The following is a 20,345-nucleotide window of genomic DNA, read 5'->3' as shown; positions in this document are numbered from 1 at the left end:
GATAAGGAAGAAATACATGACTTTAGAAGCACTTGGTCTTGATCAGTACACAATTACACAGCAATTTCATCAAATAAGACAAATGAACTATGTAATAACCTGAGACCAAAACATTAAACACAACAGTTAGTGACTAAAGTACACAGCTAAGTATATTGCATCAGAGAATGCATAAGAGAATAGCATGAAATGTTTGATAAAATATCTCACAAAAATATGGATTGATGGACTATAATGGTTGTAGGATGTGCACTGAAGTGTTTGACAAAATGCTTCAAAGAACTAAGGTTTATTGGAATGCTATTACGACAATAAATCCACAGAAAATGAACTTCTTGAAAAGACCCCAAAAACTTTCAACCAAATGCTTTTGACACACAGAAAATCAAATTCATCAACCTTTCCCAACATCCTTCCTACCTAGATTTAGACATTTTGTGCTTGTTGATTTTAGACCAGGTTTATGTGTCACTTGAGACATTTAACCAAAAAGATAATTTTGTCAAGACCTTTGCATTTGAAATATCACTTCTCTTATCTTTTACTACAACATATCATTTGCTATAAGTATATATTACTATCAGCATAACCATTGCATCTCCTTTTGGTACAAGTGCTAGTGTTAATCATTATTTATTACTATTATAAGTTCACATAAGATAAGTTTATTAAGTATAGTTAGCAGATTGAATTTTGACATCATAAAGGAAAATCTACTCACAGGCTTTCCATAATGACGGCAAATAATTTTTTAATTTGCACGTGTTTTATATTTTTATGTTGTTGCTATCTAAACCTTTTATTTCATCCTTTGAATAGTTTAATGGATAAAGACTGATCTTCACAATCTTTGATAATGATCCTATTTGTTTCCCAAGATCTTGGGCCCCACACTTATTGGTGCCTTCTTACCTATTACTACTTACTTCCTTGGCATAGGAGTCCCATACAAGACATGCCACTTCTCTTTATTTCAAGGTGATTTTACCTCTTTTCCCCTCATGTTTATTGACACATTTCTCATCTCATAGTTTTCCTATTACAATAGAGGCGTTCCATATCAAGACTTGTACCACTGTAGTCTTTTATTTTTCCAGTTGATATTACATCTCTTTTGTGTGTTTACCACCACATTTCCTATCTAGTACTTTCTTTTACAAGATATGTGTTGCACACGAGGATGCATAATACCTAGCTCTTTTGTGGGTTTATTTTACCTCTCTCTTCTTTGTACATTTTCCTGCATGTTGCAGGTATCAATATGTATAACACATTGCGATTACATGATGTGTGCATTTTAGAGAACTGTTAATACTTTTAGGCTTTTGTTTAAAGTTGAAGTTTATCCACGTTTGATTATGTGCATAATATGAAAAAGTTACATACTGATTCTATTGCTAAAATTGACTTGACTTGTGCTTACGTTGCTCAAGCAAAATCAATCAGATTTTTTTAATAATTTGTTTTAGGCCCACTGCAAAAATGAATGAAAAATTTGACTTATCTATATTCAATAAAATGAAATCATCTAGAGTCAATATCTTTTAACACTAAAAGAAACCTGGTTCTTGTGCTTACTGCATCCTTTTCTTTCATCATACAGTCACAAGGTTCAGATTTATCATGAATGAGGTACATCAGCTCTAAAATCTGAACTGCTAAGGAATACAGCTACAAATTCATTGTCCGAGAGGACGAAGATTCATATTAAAGGATGTGATTTGCATTCAAACTCGCCATTCAAGAGGATCTAATCCTCCAATTTGCATCGAAAGCACTGACACCAAAAGCCAAAACTTTGATAGAGTACAGATTGCCGTGCTTCATAGTCCAAGCTAGCATCAATATAGCAAATTCGTAGTTCTTCACCTAGAATTTGTAGTGAAACCAGATGTTAGTATAAGCATGCAACAATTTCTGCAAGCATATGCAGAAAGAAACTTGTTACTATGATTGAAACATATTTATTTGATCTAAAACAATACAATGAATTGAAAATTAAGCATAATTGACAGTTCCCAAAGGGTGGCAAATGTGAATAGTCTGTGAGCTGCTTGGTGAAATGCTCAAAACAAATAATAAGTGCCCAGGCATTCTCCTGCATTTCCAGGAACGATAAACAAAATAGTGTACAAAATTGTGGAAGTGATATATAATTCTGTAAGAGAAATTATCAAACAATCAATAAACCATTGACCATAACTCACTCAATGGGAATAATTTTTTAATTGTTTAAAACTAGATGTGGATATATGATCTAGATTGGTAAATTGTATAAAATAAATATTGGATTTCAAGGCAACTGCATGAAAATAATGAAAACCAACAAATGTACTAAAAATCTTACCTGCTTCAATATTACGAAGGGCCTTCAAGCTTGCTTTTGCATTTTCTATCCATAATACGTGTGTATTTGGATCTGAAATTACAGATAAACTATCAATTTTTCTTCTTTCTTTAGTTGGAAATTTCACTAAATGATTAAACGAATAGCAGCGTGCAACTTTGCTCAAAGAAAGCATAAATAACATCATAAAATAATAAATGATCAATGGACATTGTGAAGATTAATGATCAATGAATGATTTAATAAGTTCAAATTAAAGATTTAAACTTATTATGAAATCCTTGATACTTGAAGTTGATTGTGACCAGTGGTCAAATTAAGAATATCGTCTCTGCATCAACTAATAATGTGACTTGATATGCCTTCATTCTTACCCAACGATGGATAAGGTAAAAGTTTTAATCGGGAGATAAAATTAATAAACAAGACAGTGAAAAAAAAAAACAAAACACAACACACAAAATTATCGGGGTTCAGCAAATTTACCTACATCCACTCTCAAGATAGGCAACATCTTTATTAATGCTTAACTGATACAACACAATACCATCATCCATGGCTGTACACAGTTATTTATAGAAACATATACAACTGTCAAATGAGGAGAACAAAGAAGACGAAAGGACATGACCATTGGGCTTCACATACCCTACAATCTCCCACTTGAAGTCCAACTGGTACAACCATAAACAGTGACATTTCCTGCATTTCTATTTTAATTTACATCAGAACCACCCATTGAAGATTTCAACTTCGCCAAACTTTTCTTGTGAACACTCCAAATGAGTTCTCTCCGTATTTTGTCCGACTTAACACAGTCTTAACAACACATTATCTTCTTTTACAACTTTCATAGGCAAAAACTTGCCCATAAATCTGTAATCAGGAAGACTACTGTGCAAAAATTCAAAATGTGTTGCTCCACGCACAAAATAGTCACCAATATTTGTGCTTCCGTTTTCTGCAATGTTGAACAAAGCATCTACAAGCTTGTCATCTTCCTCTTGAACAGTTATTTTTGTTGCATCACCCTTCATTACCCCAGCAATATTCTCCAAGATAAAAGAACGCTTGGCTTTTCCCAATGCCTCTTATTGCAATGACATGCAAAACTCCAAAGACTTCTTGTCTGATATTTAATTGCCAAACTAATGATTTCTGTGACTCATCATCAGACACACCGATATCTACATCACCAAAAAGAATGGGATAAGCCCATTTGGATCCTAATATATTTGAGGACTCACTATTTTCAGTTTTGTGAATATCTTTTAAGGCCACGAGCCTTGCTGGAAAGGATCTCCAGTCTTCGCTAGTCAAATTCTTGACAGGTTACTGAACAATGAGAATGTTAGTGGAACCCTTGACCAAGGTGAATTTGTGTCTATCTTGGTAGGATGACTTTGCATCACTCAATGCATTCTCTGCATTTTTGACAAGCACCTTATCTTTATACTCTAAATCTGATGCCAACTCATTCCCACCAACTTCTTCCTCCAAAAAAGTGAGAAGAGACATAAATCAAAAATACCAGCAGCGAATATACTCTCCCTACATTGCATAAGAAAGCTCTGTATCAAGCCAATGCTTCAAGGTATACCCCGTGCCTAGGACTTCCGAAGCATTGGAAATGCTATTGCAACCTGCATGACCAAAAGCCAAGTTCATCCAAGTTCGAAACCACAAGTCCTTCGCCATGCCTTTTTGCCTTGCTGTTGGCACAATGTCGCCTTTCATTCTTCCAGGAACATCACTTGTATACATTTCATGTTCCTCCTTGCCGAGGCATCCCACTTCATTAGGAATGGTAATTTTGTCCTTCATCAATCTGGTCTTGTCCTCCACGGGAACATTCTGAAATTCATTCACATCAATTTCAAAGCAAACATTTCTCTTTGGCATTGCCTTCTCTTGGCCCTTAATCGCACAACATGCTTTGTCAATAATTTTTAACAAGCTCGCCTCATCTTTGCATAGCAATCCCTCTTTATACTTTTCCTGACTATTAGAACACAAAATAAATGTTGCGGTCGCTGCAGAGAATGGAGCCAACACTGGTTGGAGGAGTCCACCCCCACTTGTCTGCACATCTCTGAATTTGGTGCCCTGCAAACATCCCCTTCTATTTAGGGCTCCCTAGCTAAGCAGGGCTCCCATGACCCCTATGGAATTGCCTTCCTCTACCTGCTATAGTCACATTTTTCATGGCTCTCTCTTACAGCTCCCATGTTGATGCAGGAGCGTCCTAGGCTTTCCTACAATCCTACATGTTTGGAGGGATTTTGGTCAAGTGTTGAGGAGCATCGAGCTTGGACTTTGGTGGAGTTATGTTTTCATGGTTAGGGATGTGTTGGAGACACATTGGGGAACCTTTCCTCATGATTTCATAGAGATTGGATAGATTAAGTTGAAGTTTGAGCTGTTTGAACCTTGCTGCTGAAACTGTGCTTTTTCTGGTTTTTGGGTGCCTGTTGCAGGCTGTATAACTAGTTATCCTTAATGAATGAGAGGCTGCGCACTTCAGGGATTGAAGAGGGCCTAGATCACGTCCTTGTGTCAAGAGTGCAAGTCCTAATTCTTTATAGGTTGGGAGATATGGCAATTCTCTTGGAGTATCAATTTCTGGCAATTTTGCGTGACAGTCTGCTGTGTGTGACTTTCAGGATGGATGCACACTTTTCTTTGGGGAATCAGCCTTTGTGCATTTAAGGGATTGTAGAGGACCTAAATTACTATATACGGTTCGAAGCACGAGTTCTAATTCAATCAGAGCTAGGAGATATCGCGATTTTACTCGGATATCGATTTCTGGACATTTAATTGTTGTTGCAGGCCTACTTGTGGCATTTAATTTATGTATTTGTATTTAATTTGTGTTTTGGGCCGACTTGTGGCTTAGATTGGTATAAGTAGGGGTCTTGTGGAGTCTTTTAGTCATGATGATTGAGTTTGGATAGAAGGAAGGATAGATGCGAATTTGAAGAGCTAGAGCTGTGGCTTAGGAACTAGAGGATCTCTTGGTGGACCTGCAGGTACAAGTGTGGATTCTTCTTGGTGTTCTTATCCAGTTGTGTATCTAGACTAGCTGAGATTGATTGTAAGTTGGATTTTGTTGGATCTTGCAGAACTGATTTTGTAATTGTTGTTTGTATTTGGCCCTAACCCGGAAGGCCTTACAGTCGGGCATATTGCATGTAATCAATTATATATCTATGAATCAAGAATTGTAATTTGGTATCAGATCTTGCATTGTTGTCTCGTGGTGTTGTGTTTCCGCTGTGTGGTTGTATATCTGGGGGCTAGGACATCTCCTTTGGGGATTCTCTTGCCTTGCATTGCATCACATGTCCTTTGTAGGGTTGGTTTGATCTCTAGCCTTTTCAGCTACTTTCTCTACACCAGCTCTCATAGCTGCTCATTCTTGAGCCTCAATGGCCTTCTCTAATGCATCTTGCCATGCTCTATGGTTGGCTTCTACTGCCTTTTCAGCTACTACTGCAGTCTTTTCACAAAGGGCTGTTTTTCCTGCCGCTGTGTGTCAAGGATCACAGTTTTGTACAGGAATCACTGCTTTTTCAGCTACACCCTTCTCTACAGGCCAACTCCGATGACTCTTGAGATCCCCATGAATATCAAAAGGCTCATGAGACCAAGCCAAATTCTCCATGGCTGTCTCAATCTCCATTGCACTCAAACATGTTTCCTTTTTGTTATTTTCTCCAAAAGTCTTGTGTTTTCTACTATTCTGATCAAAATTATTAGCTACATTTATTTCCATTTCAGTGGCAAAACACTCAAAAATGTTTTCATCTATTTCCATGGACATAATTTCACATTGAGCAGCGACAACAATTATTTGAATTTCATCATGAGGCACTATTTCTTCTTTTAATTTCTTATATACATAATTGAAATTGATGTTTACATGCCAATTTCTCACCTTACGCTTCAGCTGCTCCTTTTTAGTATCTTGTTGTTGTGGATGCCTAAGAAACTTGTGCCACCGCTTCACACTACTATTGCAAATAGCTTCCACTTCATTGAGAGTCTCTACTAGATATAAGGTATCTATCTTACTTCCTCTTTCAATTAGTAAGGACCCTTTTGTCACTTTCCATTTACTGGATTCCAACCTGACATAAAATCCTTGAGAGAACAATCACCCAACTGAAATAGAATTATTTTTGAGCTGAGAGGCATACTTGACATCCTGTAACAGCTAACTATTCCATTGACTAGTTTTAACAAAACATCTCCTATACCAACAATATTCAGAAATTTATCATATCCAAGAAATGCCTTGCCAAAATTTCTGCTTCGAAAGGTTTTGAAGAACTCCCTATGTGGGGTGGTATGAAATGATGCTCCTGTGTCAAGCACCCAATTATTTATTAAACGAATAGCAGTGTGCAACTTTGCTCAAAGAAAGCATAAATAACATCATAAAATAAGAAATGATCAATAAACGATTTAATAAGTTCAAGTTAAAGATTTAAACTTATTATAAACTCCTTGATACTTGATTGTGACCGGTGGTTAAAGTAAGAATATCGTCTCTGTATCAACTAATAATGCGACTTGATATGCCTTCATTCTTACCCAATGATGGATAAGGTGAAAGTTTTAATCAGGAGATAAAATTAATAAACAAGACAGTGAAAAAAATAGACAGAACACAACATAGAAAATTATCGTGGTTCAGCAAATTTAACTACATCCACTCTAAAGATAGGCAACATCTTTATTAATGCTTAACTAATACAACACAATACCATCATCCATGGCTGTACACAGTTATACATAGAAACATATACAATTGTCGAATGAGAACGGAGAAAACGAAAGGTCATGACCATTGGGCTTCACATACCCTGCAATCTCCCACTTGAAGTCCAATTGGTACAATCATAAACAGTGACATTTCTTGCATTTCTATTTTAATTTACATCAGAACCACCCGTTGCAGATTTTAACTTCGCCAAACTTTGCTTTTGAACACTCCAAATGAGCTTTCTCCATATTTTGTCAGACTTAACATAGTCTTAACAACACATTATCTTCTTTTACAACTGTCATAGGCAAAAACTCGCCCATAAATCTGTAATCGGGAAGACTACTGTGCAAAAATTCAAAATGTGTTACTCCATGCACAAAATGGTCACCAATATTTGTGCTTCAATTTTCTGTAATGTTGAACAAAGCATCTACAAGCTTGTCATCTTCCTCTTGAACAATTATTTTTGTTGCATCACCTGTCATTACCACAGCAATATTCTCCAACATAAAAGAATGCTTGGCTTTTCCCAATGCTTCATATTGCAATGGCATGCAAAACTCCAAAGACCTCTTGTCTGATATTTAACTACAAAACTAATAATTTCTGTGACTCATCATCAGACACACCAATATCTATGTCACCAAAAAGAATGGGATGAGCCCATTTGGATCCTAATATATTTGAGGACTCAATATTTTCAGTCTTGTGAATATCTTTTAAGGCCATGAGCCTTGCTGGAAAGGATCGCCACTCTAAATTACTAACATCTCCACCCAACTCTCTAGCCTTCATGACTGCCCTTAAGGGAACAACTTTATCTGGATTTATGGTATTCAACTCTTCGCTAGTCAAATTCTTGACAGGTTCCTGAACAATGAGAACGTTAGTGGAACCCCTGACCAAGGTAATTTTGTGTCTATCTTCGTAGGATGACTTTGCATCACTCAATGCATTCTTTGTGTTTTTGACAAGCATCTTATTTTTATACTCTAAATCTATCGCCAACTCATTCCTGCCAACTTCCTCCATAAAAGTGATTTTCAGAAGAGATGTAAACCAAAAATGCCAACAACAAATATCCTCTCCCCATCAAACAAGGATGCTTTATATCAAACCAATGCTTCAAGGTATACTCCGTGCCTAGGACTTTCAAAACATTGGAAATTCTACTACAACCTGCATGACCCAAAGCCAAGTTCATCTAGGTTCGAACCCACACATCCTTTGCCATGCCCTGCTGTTGGCACAATGTCGCCTATCATTCTTCTAGGAACAATGATTGTATACACTTCATGTTCCTCCTTGCTCAAGCATCCCACTTCATTAGGAATGGTAATTTTGTACTTCACCAATTTGGTCTTGTTCTCCACCAGAACATTCTAAAATTCATTCATATCAATTTCAACGCAAACATTTCTCTTTGGCATTGCCTTTTCTTGGCCCTTAATCGCACAACATGCTCTGTCAATCACTTTTAACAAGCTTGACTTAACTTTGCATAGAAATCCCTCTTTATACTTTTCTTGACTATTAGAGCAAAAGCCCACAAAATAAATGTTGAAGTCGCTACAGAGAATGGGGCCAACACCAATTGGAGGAGTCCACCCCCACTTGTTTACAAATCTCTAAATTTGGTGCCATGCAGACATCCCCTTCTATGTAGGGCTCCTGTTACATCCCAAATTTTTAGTTTGATCATAATTGTTGGTTAAACGAATTATTTCTTCTCCTAATCATGTGAAACAAGTTAATTAATTATATATGTTGTATCAACAGTTAATAGATTATTTCTTTTACTGATCATGTGAAACGAGTTAGTTAATTATATACATTGCACCAACTAATAACGGGTTATTTCTTTCATGATCATGTGAAATGAGTTAGTTATTATAAACATTGATGAAATAACTAGTAACCTATAACTATCATTAGATAATTAACAATTGTTTGATTTGAATTAATGATCAATATATTCTGAATTAATGTGTTGGCGAGAATGTTTTGCTTGGGTGACTGTAGGAGAAGACTGAAGAGAGGGGAAGCATTGATAAACGGGATCATCGGAATGGGATGGTTGTTTGGTTCAGTCATCAGGATCGGTAGGTATGACCTAAGACTCCCTTGGAAAGGACACAAAGACTTGAGCTATTAGGAAAACAATATATTAAAAACATAAAATAATCTAAATTAAATATATTCATACCTTTACAAATTTATTATGGAACTTTATTATTTTATCATTTTTATAAACACTCAAATACAAACACATATAAATGAAATGACACCAATAAATTATAATAATATAATCTAATGATGTCACCTCATCAATATACATATAATAATAATAAAATAAAATTTAAACTCTTCAACTCCTTATTTCTTTTCCCTCTTTATTTCTCTCCTTTTTAAATTCAAAATTAGGATGCATTTGAATGGCTTTCTTGATAACTAATGGTAGCCGAGAGGTCATGGCCGACCATTAAAAAGAGTATCTTGAATCTATTTGAATACAACCTTCTTCCCTTCTGCATTTTCTCTAGCTCTCCTTCCAATCTGCTACATTTTCTTATCGAGCCCAGTGAAAACGTTCTCAAAATTATAACCATTTCTAAGCTCTATGATCCGATTCATTTTCTGACTCCCTTTAATTCTATCAGTGATAGGAATTCAGAGCAAAGCAATATACGGTGGGAGATCAAGAATTCCGGCCGCGGAAAGAGGAAACCAAGTTTGTTTACAAGTCATATGATTCCTTGTTAAGTCTATACCGAATTTAGTCAACTTTCATTACATTTTCTTTTTGAATATCATCAATGCTGTGTTGGATACGTTTACCATTAATTATCTTGTTGCTGCTGCATCATATGAACTGTGAACTGAATAGAAAGTGTAATTCGGATACATAACTCCCATTCATAGTCGGATTTACATACAGACTAGTATCTTGAATTTTTTTTGATTTTGATCAAGTAACCTTGAGATTATTTCAATCTTGGATTTGAAAGATAGAAAACTTAAATGACTTGCATGAACCAATATTTATGAATGTGTTATCACCTTTTTCCCAAACATTCTTCAGAGGTGTAAATAATATCATAATGATCAAACATCGAGGAATTCACCGGCAAAGAAGCCATGAAGGGTGAAGAGGTGTAAATAAAATAGAATGGTTTAAATCTTTCAATCACCTAGGATTCATCGGCAAAGAAGCTATGAATGGTGAAGAGGTGGAGATAACCTGCAAGAACCAAGCATGAAATCAGATATAAATAACTATGTAATAAAAACACCTAATAGCTCATGCATGTCCTGATAATGAAATTTGTTGTCAAGTCGAGTCGTGGAGATCGGGTTTACGAACTCAAATTTAAATCCTTGGCCAAGGTAGTTATAGGCATATGTGCCCATCATGAGATCTTTTTGTTTGTCCATAGACATTAGTTATATAGGTATAGTTGATGGGGCACTCAAACCACTGGGTAGCTCGGATGGCTGGACTTAAGAACATCCCAACCCTGATCCCGAGGTAGGGAGGGTCATTCTATTACGTTAGGATGTGTGGGCATAACTATGGTCCGAGGTTGGAAGGTTAAGCCTATGTCAATGCTTCTCCTCTCACCAATGCCGAAGCTTGAACAATATGATAAAGGGATTTTTCCAATATTTCTGTATGTATCTTATGCACTTTTACTTTTAAATCCATAAAAGAATAAATAGATAGTTTAGTTTCCAATAGCATGGATTGAATGAATATATTAGTTGATATAGAAGATAGTTGTTACTTTATTTTTCAACTGAACATGTTATCAGTTAGTAATGGATAAAATGTTAGCAATGTATTCATTTATTTATTTTGTTATATCAGCTAAATATGAATTGCAGTTAGAATATAAAACAGTTACTTTACCCTAGTTAAATTTAGTTAATGAAAGTCATTGTCATGTGAAAAGGAATCAATTACTTATTAAATTTGATAATTAGGTGTTTTAAATTGGTTATGAAAATTTGTTTGTTACATATGGTATCAGAGCGCTGGGTTCGACATTGAACCTAGGGCAGCCTACCCTCTTTGAAACCTAAAAGATTTTGGATTGACTATACAGGATGCAAGTACAAAAAATACCCCGCAAGAAGACTCGACACTCCATCTTCCCCTATCTCAATAAAAACATGACAAAATATGACTACACCTGTTGTTCCATACCCTAAGACAACGAAACTTTGAACCAGGCAATTCAACGAATGAAGAAAGAAAGAGCAAGTGGACTCCTGCTAGCAAAGCAACATATAGAAACAAGCTGATTCAAAATTGGAACGCTCGGCAGAGCAATCCTCTTTTATAGTTTCATAGATCCTGGATGGTGCAGGATATGTACCCATCTGAACCAAAAATAAGTGTTGCAAATCATGACTAAATGTTATTTTGATGTAAACATCTTCAATAGAGGAAGTTTTGTAAAAAAGGTTGCTCTAAGTGAATCAACAGAGTATTAAGTTAAATTAAGTTATTTGCAGTTCATATGTTTGCAAGACTTCTTTTTGTAAAAATCTCTTCTTCTTCACTTAATTGATACAATTTGTAAATTAACAGATGAGAACCATAAACATAAAATGAACAGCAACGAGAACAATGTAGAGCAAGACATAATTCGTGAAAACACCCACTCTTCTAATGATTTGTTACTTCAGATCTTGCAAGAAACGCAACTAAAGTTAGAAAACATGGAAAGAAGAATGAGTGAAATAGCAACGCAAATAGGGCAAAACCACGAGGAAACTCAAACCTCACCACCTCCTAGAGCGGAGACAAAAGTCTCTGAGCATAGAAAAACCTCCTCTTCCAAGCAATTAGAAAAATAAAAGAAGAAATAAATAGTGGTGGAGTTGTCAATAGACATTAAGAAAATAAAACCACCTAAGTTTTCTGGTTCTGAGTTCGAGGAGAAAGTAGAAGCTTGGTTAACTGAGATGGAACAATATTTTGAGATTAGGAATTTCTCTGAGACCTCAAAAGAAGTTTGGAGAATATATCATTTTACCGGAGAAGCTGCAACTTGGTGGGGAAACACCAAAGTTGAGTAGAATATAAAAACCATTGACATCACTTGGGAGAAATTTGTGAACATTTTCCGGAACCGTTGGCTGCCTCAAACCTTTTATGATCAGAAGCTTTTAGACTTCCAAAACTTAAAACAAGGAGACATGTCAGTACATAAGTACTGGGAGAGGTGCACTCGATTGCTAAAATACGTGCCACCATATCAACAGGACACCAATTTGAAGGTGAGGAAATTCATCATGGGTTTGAACAATAGGATAGGAGGAGCTATTGATGTTCTCGCTCCCCGAACCATGGAAGAAGCTTTATAGAAGGCTGTTCGGCAAGAACACAAGATCAGGAAGGATGACTCCATCCGAGACAACAAGAGAAAAACAACTTGGAATTCAGAGGGTGCTGATTATGGACCTCAGAAAAGACAATTTAAAGATTACAAGTACAGCAAACCAGAGTCAAAGGGTAATGGGGTTAAGGATGTCAAAAGCAATACCAATAAGAATAACAAGAATAACGAAAAGAAGGGACCATTTGGAGGATGTTTTACCTGTGGGGGAGATCATTATGCTAATAGATGCCCCCAATAAATCCAACGCCACCAGCCACAACCACCTCTACTGAAACAACAACAAGTATTTCAACAGAGGATTCATGTAGCCCTGGATAATAGACAGGCAGGGCAACAGATAGGTCCCATTGAAACTTCGGGTAAGATCTATGGAAGGCCTGTGTCCATTTTAATTGATACTAGAGCTTCTGAATGTTTTATATCACCTAGACTGCTAAGTAGGTTTCCAAAAAGATCTAGTTTTATGGCAAAACCATGGACAATCGAGTATGCAAACTAGTCAAGGGCTAAGGTAGAGTAGTGCATGTTTGAAGCTCACGTTGACTTCTCGAATTTTTCAACAGAATTGAACTTATATGTAGCACCTCTTGGGTCATACGACACTATCATAGGAATCAATTGGCTCAGTGAACATAAGGCCAAAGTAGATTGCCTTGCTAAAACGGTAAGTTGCATGGATGATCGAGGTAGACCCACAAGCATTACAGGGATTAAAGATGAAATTAAATCAAAACAGATTTCTGCAATGCAACTTAAAAGGTATGGAAGAAAGAGTTGTGAGATTTTTTGCAGTTAAGATTGAGGACATAAGGGAACCTAAGACCACCACTTATGGAGATGACTATATTTATGAAGATGGGAAATTAGAGAAAAGTTAAAAGAATCCTTCAAGGAGAAGTACCCCTATTTAAAGAATTATCAAGACGTGTTTCCTGAAGAACTTCTTGGATTGCCCCCTTCCTGAGCATTTGATTTCACCATAGATTTGATACCAGGAGCAGAACCCATATCTTGGGCACCATATAGGATGACAACTACAGAATTAATGGAATTACAAATCCAACTTCAGGATATGTTAGATAAGAAATTGATCCGGCCTAGTGTCTCACCATGGGGAGCCCGAGTACTGTTTGTGAGAAAGAAGGATGGAACCATGAGATTATGCATAGATTATAGAATGCTCAATAAAGTCACCATCAAAAACCAGTACCCATTACCAAGGATAGATGATCTCTTTGATGAAATGAAGGGTGTGACAGTGTTTTCAAAAATTGACTTGAGGTCAGGGTACCACCAGCTTTGATTAAAGGATGAAGATATACATAAAACCGCATTCAAAACCAGGTATGGACATTATGAATTTACAGTGTTGCCATTCGGGTTAACCAATGCCCTAGTAGCTTTTATGAACTTAATGAACAACATATTTCAAGACTGCCTGGATAAGTTTGTATTGGTTTTTATAGATGACATCTTAATATATTCTAAGAATGAGGAAGAACATCAAAGGCACTTAGAAATAGTTCTGCAAAGGTTAAGAGAACATGAACTACATGGGAAATATTTAAGTGTTTCTATCAAAAGGAAATTTAGTATCTAGGGCATATTATTTCAGCTCAGAGTATAGCAATAGATCCATCAAAGATAAAAGCAATTAAGGAATGGCTATACCTAGAAATGTATCCGAAGTTAGGAGCTTTATGGGATTAGCAGGGTTCTATAGAAAGTTTGTCAGAAATTTCTCAAGGATAGCCTACCCGATCACCTCACTCAAGAGGAAGGGAAAGAAATTTATCTGGACAGAGAAGTGTCAATCAGCCTTCGTGTTTTTGAAAGAAAAATAAACTACAACACCTATATTAAGGGTACCTGACCCACAAAAGCAGTTCTTAGTTATAACAGATGCCCCCGGAGAAGGATTAGGAGGGGTGCTAATGTAGGATGAACAAGTTATTGCTTATGAATCTAGGAAACTGAAGAATTATGAACAGAATTACGCACCCCATGATCTTGAATTAGCAGCTATTGTGCATGCCTTGAAAATGTGGAGACATTACCTAATCGGAAAACTTTTTGAACTTAGATCTGATCATCATGGTTTGAAGTATATTTTCACCCAACCAAATCTTAATGCTAGACAAAGGAGTTGGCTGGAATTTTTAGCAGATTATGAGTTCGATATAAGTTATATTAAAGACAAAGAAAACAAGGTGGAAGATTCCCTAAGCCAGAGAAGACACATCTGGATGATAACTACTGTAAACTTCAAGTTAAGGGATCAGATTTTACAACACTTAGAGCATGATGAGTTTTATGCAGAAGCCAGCCTAGCTCTTATCAGGGACCCACAATATCCCAAGTATTTAGAGTTTAGCTTAGAAGAGGATGGAATACTAAGATATCACCACAGAATCTATGAACCCAGCGACCCTGAACTCCAAAGACTGATTTTAGGTGAATTCCATTCAGCCCCATATTTAGGACATCCGGGAGTAACAAAAATGTTGTCTGATATAAAGCCCCTATATTTCTGGAAAGGGATGAAAAGGGAGATTACAGAGTTTGTTGCATGTTGTTTGGAATGCCAGAGAGTAAACGCAGAACGTCGATACCCAACAGGTTTGTTACACCCTAATGAAACCTGAGTGGAAATGGCAGATAATATCCATGGATTTCGTACAAGGGCTACCTATGAGATGAAATCAACACAATGCCATTTTGGTCATTGTTGATAGACTGACAAAGGTTGCCCATTTTATACTAGGGAATTTAACTAATGGAGCACCAGAGATTGCCCATAAATTCATAAAAGAGATTTTCAAATTACATGGAATTCCAGAGAAAATTATTTCAAATAGGGATGCTAGGATAACTTTTAGATTCTGGCAAACATTATTTATAGCCTTGGGTACTAAATGAAACATTAGTTCAACTTATCATCCTCAGACAGATGGTCAAACGGAACGGGTGAATCAGGTATTAGAAGATCTCCTAAGAGTATACTGTATGGACCAACAGTACCAATGGGAAACATACTTACCCTTGGTTGAATTTGCATATAACAATTCCTATCAGTCCACCATTAAAATGGCTCCCTTTGAGGCCTTGTATGGTCGTAAATGTAGAACTCCGGTGAGTTGGAATCGGTTGGAAGATAGAATCATTGTTGGACTTGAAATGCTTCAAGAGATGGAAGAGCAGGTAATTCAGATTTGTCAAAGGTTAAAGGAAGCTAACGACAGACAGAAAAGTTATGCTAATGCCAAAAGAACACCTAGAGAATTTTCAGTAGGAGAGAAGGTATTATTAAGAGTTAAACCTTAGAAGAGTACCATTAAGTTTGGCAAAAATGCTAAATTAGCCCCAAGATATGTGAGACCCTTTGAAGTTCTGGAAGTTGTGAATCCAGTAGCTTACAAGATTGCTTTACCACCAGCCCTTGCCAGGATGCATGACGTCTTCCATGTGTCGTATCTTAAAAAGTACATTACCCACCACGAACATATGATTGATTGGAAATTATTGTAGGTATGAGAACTAGGGGTGGTAGAGGTAAGACCACTCAGAATACTCGAGGTGCGTAAGCTACACTTAAAAAATCGAGAAGTGACTTAGTGCAAGGTCCAGTGGGACAAGTATGCTGAGGATAATGCCACTTGGGAGGATTATCATGAAATTTTTCAAAAATACCCTCATCTTTTCTTTGAAACTGGAAACTGAATATTTCCTTTCTTCTTGTATAAACTAAGTATTACTTAAGTTTTGTTGTTATGTTCATTGAGGACAGTGAAAAATCTAAGGGTGTTGTTATGTTCATTGTTATGTTCATGACATCCCAAATTTTGCCCTAATTTTTAATTTGATCATAACTATTGGTTTAACGAATTATTTCTTCTCCTGATCATGTGAAACAAGTTAGTTAATTATATACATTGTATCAACTGTTAACAGATTATTTCTTTTCTTGATCATGTGAAACAAGTTAGTTAATTATATATGTTGCACCAACTAATAACGGATTATTTCTTTTACGATCATGTGAAATGAGTTAGTTATTATAAACGTTGATGAAATAACCAGTAACCTATAACTGTCATTAGATAATTAACAATTGTTTGATTTGAATTAATGATCAATATATTTTGAATTAATGTATTGGCGAGAATGCTTTGTTTGGGTGACTGCAAGAGAAGACTAAAGAGAGGGGAAGCATTGCTAAATGGGATCATCGGAATGGGATGGTCGTTTGGTTCAGTCATCAGGATCGACAGGTATGACCTAAGACTCCCTTGGAAAGGATATGAAGACTTGACCATAGGTTACATTATGGGACTGCATGAGCTATTAGGAAAACAATATATTAAAAACATAAAATAATCTAAACTAAATATAATTCATGCCTTTAGAGATTTATTATGGAACTTTCTTATTTTATCATTTTTATAAACACTAAAATATGAACACACACACACACACACACACACACACACACACACACATATAAATGAAATGACACCAATAAATTATAATAATATAATCTAATGATGCCACCTCATCAATATACATATAATAATAATAAGATAAAATTTAAACTCTTCAACTCCTTATTTCTTTTCCCTGTTTATTTCTCTCCTTTTTAAATTCGAATTTAGGATGCATTCAAATGGCTTTCTTGATAACCGATGGTAGCCGAGAGGTCATGGCTGACCATTAAAAAGAGTATCTTGAATCGATTTGAATACAACCTTCTTCCCTTCTGCATTTTCTCTAACTCTCCTTCCAATCTGCTACATCTTCTTATCGAGCTCAGTGAAAATATTCTTAGAACTATAACCATTTCTAGGCTCTATGATCCGATTCATTTTCTAACTCCCTTTAATTCTATCAGCGATAGAAATTTAGAGCAAAGCAATATACAGCGGAAATCAAGAATTCTGGTCGTGGAAAGAGGAAACCGAGTTTGTTTACAGGTCACGTGATTCCTTGTTAAGTCTATACCAAATTCAATTGGCTTTCATTACTTTTTCTTTCTGAATATCATCAGTGCTTTGTTGGATATGTTTACCATTAATTATCTTGTTGCTGCTGCATCATATGAACCGTAAACTGAATAGAAAGTTCAATTCAGATACATAACTCCCATTCATAGTCGGATTTGGTATCTTGAATTTTTTTTTTGATTTTGATCGAGTAACCTTGAAATTATTTCAATCTTGGATTTGAAAGATAGAAAACTTAAATGAGTTGCATGAATCAATATTTATGAATGTATTATCACCTTTTTCCCAAACATTCTTCAGAGGTGTAAATAATATCATAATGATCAAACACCGAGGAAATCACCGACAAAGAAGCCATGAAGGGTGAAGAGGTGTAAATAAAATAGAATGGTTTAAATCTTTCAAGCACCTAGGATTCACCAACAAAGAAACCATGAATGGTGAAGAGGTGAAGATAACCTGCAAGAACCAAGCATGAAATCAAATATTAATAACTATGTAATAAAAACACCTAATAGCTCATGCATGTCCTAATAATGAAATCTGTTGTCAAGTCGAGTGGTGGAGATCAGGTTTACGAATCCAAATTGAAATCCTTGGCCAAGGTAGTTATAGGCATATGTGCCAATCATGAGATCTTTTTGTTTGTCCATAGAGATCAGTTATATAGGTATAGCTGATGAGGCACTCATATCACCGGGTAGCTCGGATGGCTGGACTTAAGAACATCCCAAGCCGAATCCCGAGGTAGGGAGTGTCGTTCTATTAAGTTAGGATGTGTGGGGATAAGTATGGTCCAAGGTTGGGAGGTTAAGCCTATCTCAATGCTTCTCCTCTCACCAATGCCAAGGCTTGAACAACATGATAAATGGATTCCTCCAATATTTCTGTATGTATCTTATGCACTTTTACTTTTAAATCCATAGAAGAATAAATAGATAGTTTAGTTTCCAATAGCATGGATTGAATGAATATATTAGTTGATATAGAAGATAGTCGTTACTTTATGTTTCAACTGAACATGTTATCAGTTAGTAATGGGTAAAATGTTAGCAATGTATTCATTTATTTATTTTGTTATATCAGCTGAATATGAATTGCAGTTAGAATAGAAAACAGTTACTTTACCCTAGTTAAATTTAGTTAATGAAAGTCATTGTCATGTGAAAATGAATCAGTTATTAAATCTAATAATTAGGTGTTTTAAATTGGTTATGAAAATTTGTTTGTTACAGCTCCCTAGCTTCGTAGAACTCCCATGACCCCTATGGAATTGCCTTCCTCTGCCTCATACAGTTACATTTTTCATGCCCGTCTCTTACAACTCCCATGTCCTCTATCGGGTTGGCTTGATGTCTAGCCTTTTCAGCTACTTTCTCTACACCAGCTCTCGTAGCAACTCATTCTTGAGCCTCAATGGCATTTTCTAATGCATCTTGCCCTGCTCCATGGCTGGCTTCTGCTGCCTTTTCAGCTACTACTGCAGTCTTTTCACAAATGGAGACTTTCCTGCTGCTGTGTGTCAAGGATCACTGTTTTTTCAGCTACACCCTTCCCTATGGACCAACTCCGATGACTCTTGCGATCTCCATGAATATGAAAGGATCATGAGACCAAGCCAAATTCTCTATGGCTGTCTCAATCTCCATTGCACTCAAACATATTTCCTTTTTGTTATTTTCTCCAAAATCTTGTGTTTTTTACTATTCTGATCCAAAATATTGCCTACATTTATTTCCATTTCAGTGGCAAAACACTCAAAAATATTTTCATCTATTTCCATGGGCATAATTTCACATTGAGCAGCAACAACAATGCTTTCATCACAAGGCACTATTTCTTCTTTTAATTTCTTATATATAGAATTGAAACTGATGTTTACATTCCAATTTCTCACGTTACGCTTCAGTGGCTCCTTTTTAGCATCTTGTTGTTGTGGATGCCTTAGAAACTTGTCCCACCACTTCGCACTACTATTGCGAATAGCTTCCACTTCATTGAGAGTCTCTACTAGATATAAGGTATCTATCTTACTTCCTCTTGCAATTAGTAAGGACCCTTTTGTCACTTTCCATTTACTGCATTCCAAACTGACATAAAATCCTTGAGAGAACAATCACCCAACTGAAATAGAATTATTTTTTAGCTGAGAGGCATACTTGACATCCTGTAGCAGCCAACTATTTCCATTGGCTAATTTTAACAAAACATCTCCTTTACCAACAATATTCAGAAATTTATCATCTGCAAGAAATACCTTGCCAAAATTTCTGCTTTAGAAGACCCCCCTATGTGGGGTAGTATGAAATGACACTCCTGTGTCAAGCACCCAATTATTTGCTGCAACTTTTGTTGAAGTCAAAGTAAGAGCATCGCCGTATTCCATATCTGCTTCCTAGATTCAACCAAGCTCTAATACCAATTGTAAGTTTTAATTGAGCAGATAAAATAAATAAACAAGACAGTGATAGAAATAGATAAAGACAAAAGACAAGACAACAAATTATTGTGGTTCATCGAATTTGCCTACATCCACTCTTAAGGCAGTGAACATCTTTATTAACACTTAACTGATACAACACAATACCATCATCCATGGCTGTACACAGATATTTATAGAAACATATATGACTGTCAAATGAGGAGAAGGGAGAAGAGGAAAGGTCACGACCATTGGGCTTTACATACCCAACATAAGGAACAGCTCATAATAATATATATAGTCGATATGCAATCCCTTAAATTTAATTAGAGATTGGAACTATTACGGGCAGCCTCCTTCCATAAAATATGGCCCAAGAAAAAATACCCACCAT

The 20,345-nt window shown here is 36.1% G+C and overlaps 1 protein-coding gene across 4 annotated transcripts in view; it reads right to left on the bottom strand.

Annotated features, from left to right (window-relative positions):
* Positions 1 to 1,487: 1,487 nt before the first annotated feature.
* The window catches only part of LOC149577058 (histone-lysine N-methyltransferase ATXR4-like), a 237,839-nt gene continuing 218,981 nt past the window's right edge, over positions 1,488 to 20,345 (bottom strand). For all 4 annotated transcript variants that reach the window (XM_089821834.1, XM_089821841.1, XM_089821858.1 and 1 more), the window contains 2 exons: positions 2,348 to 2,419; positions 1,488 to 1,869 (listed from right to left, as the gene is read on the bottom strand). In XM_089821834.1, the coding sequence (XP_089677960.1) occupies positions 1,751 to 1,869; positions 2,348 to 2,419 (191 nt within the window). In that variant the 3' untranslated portion in view covers positions 1,488 to 1,750. The remainder of the gene's footprint in view (positions 1,870 to 2,347; positions 2,420 to 20,345) is intronic.

The sequence above is a fragment of the Cupressus sempervirens genome, chromosome 1, assembly GCF_028749045.1.
Source record: "Cupressus sempervirens isolate cs-2001-9-10 chromosome 1, ASM2874904v1, whole genome shotgun sequence".
Classification (NCBI taxonomy): domain Eukaryota; kingdom Viridiplantae; phylum Streptophyta; class Pinopsida; order Cupressales; family Cupressaceae; genus Cupressus; species Cupressus sempervirens.
The sequence above is the reverse complement of the archived record's forward strand: the minus strand, read 5'-3'. Positions and strand labels throughout refer to the sequence as shown.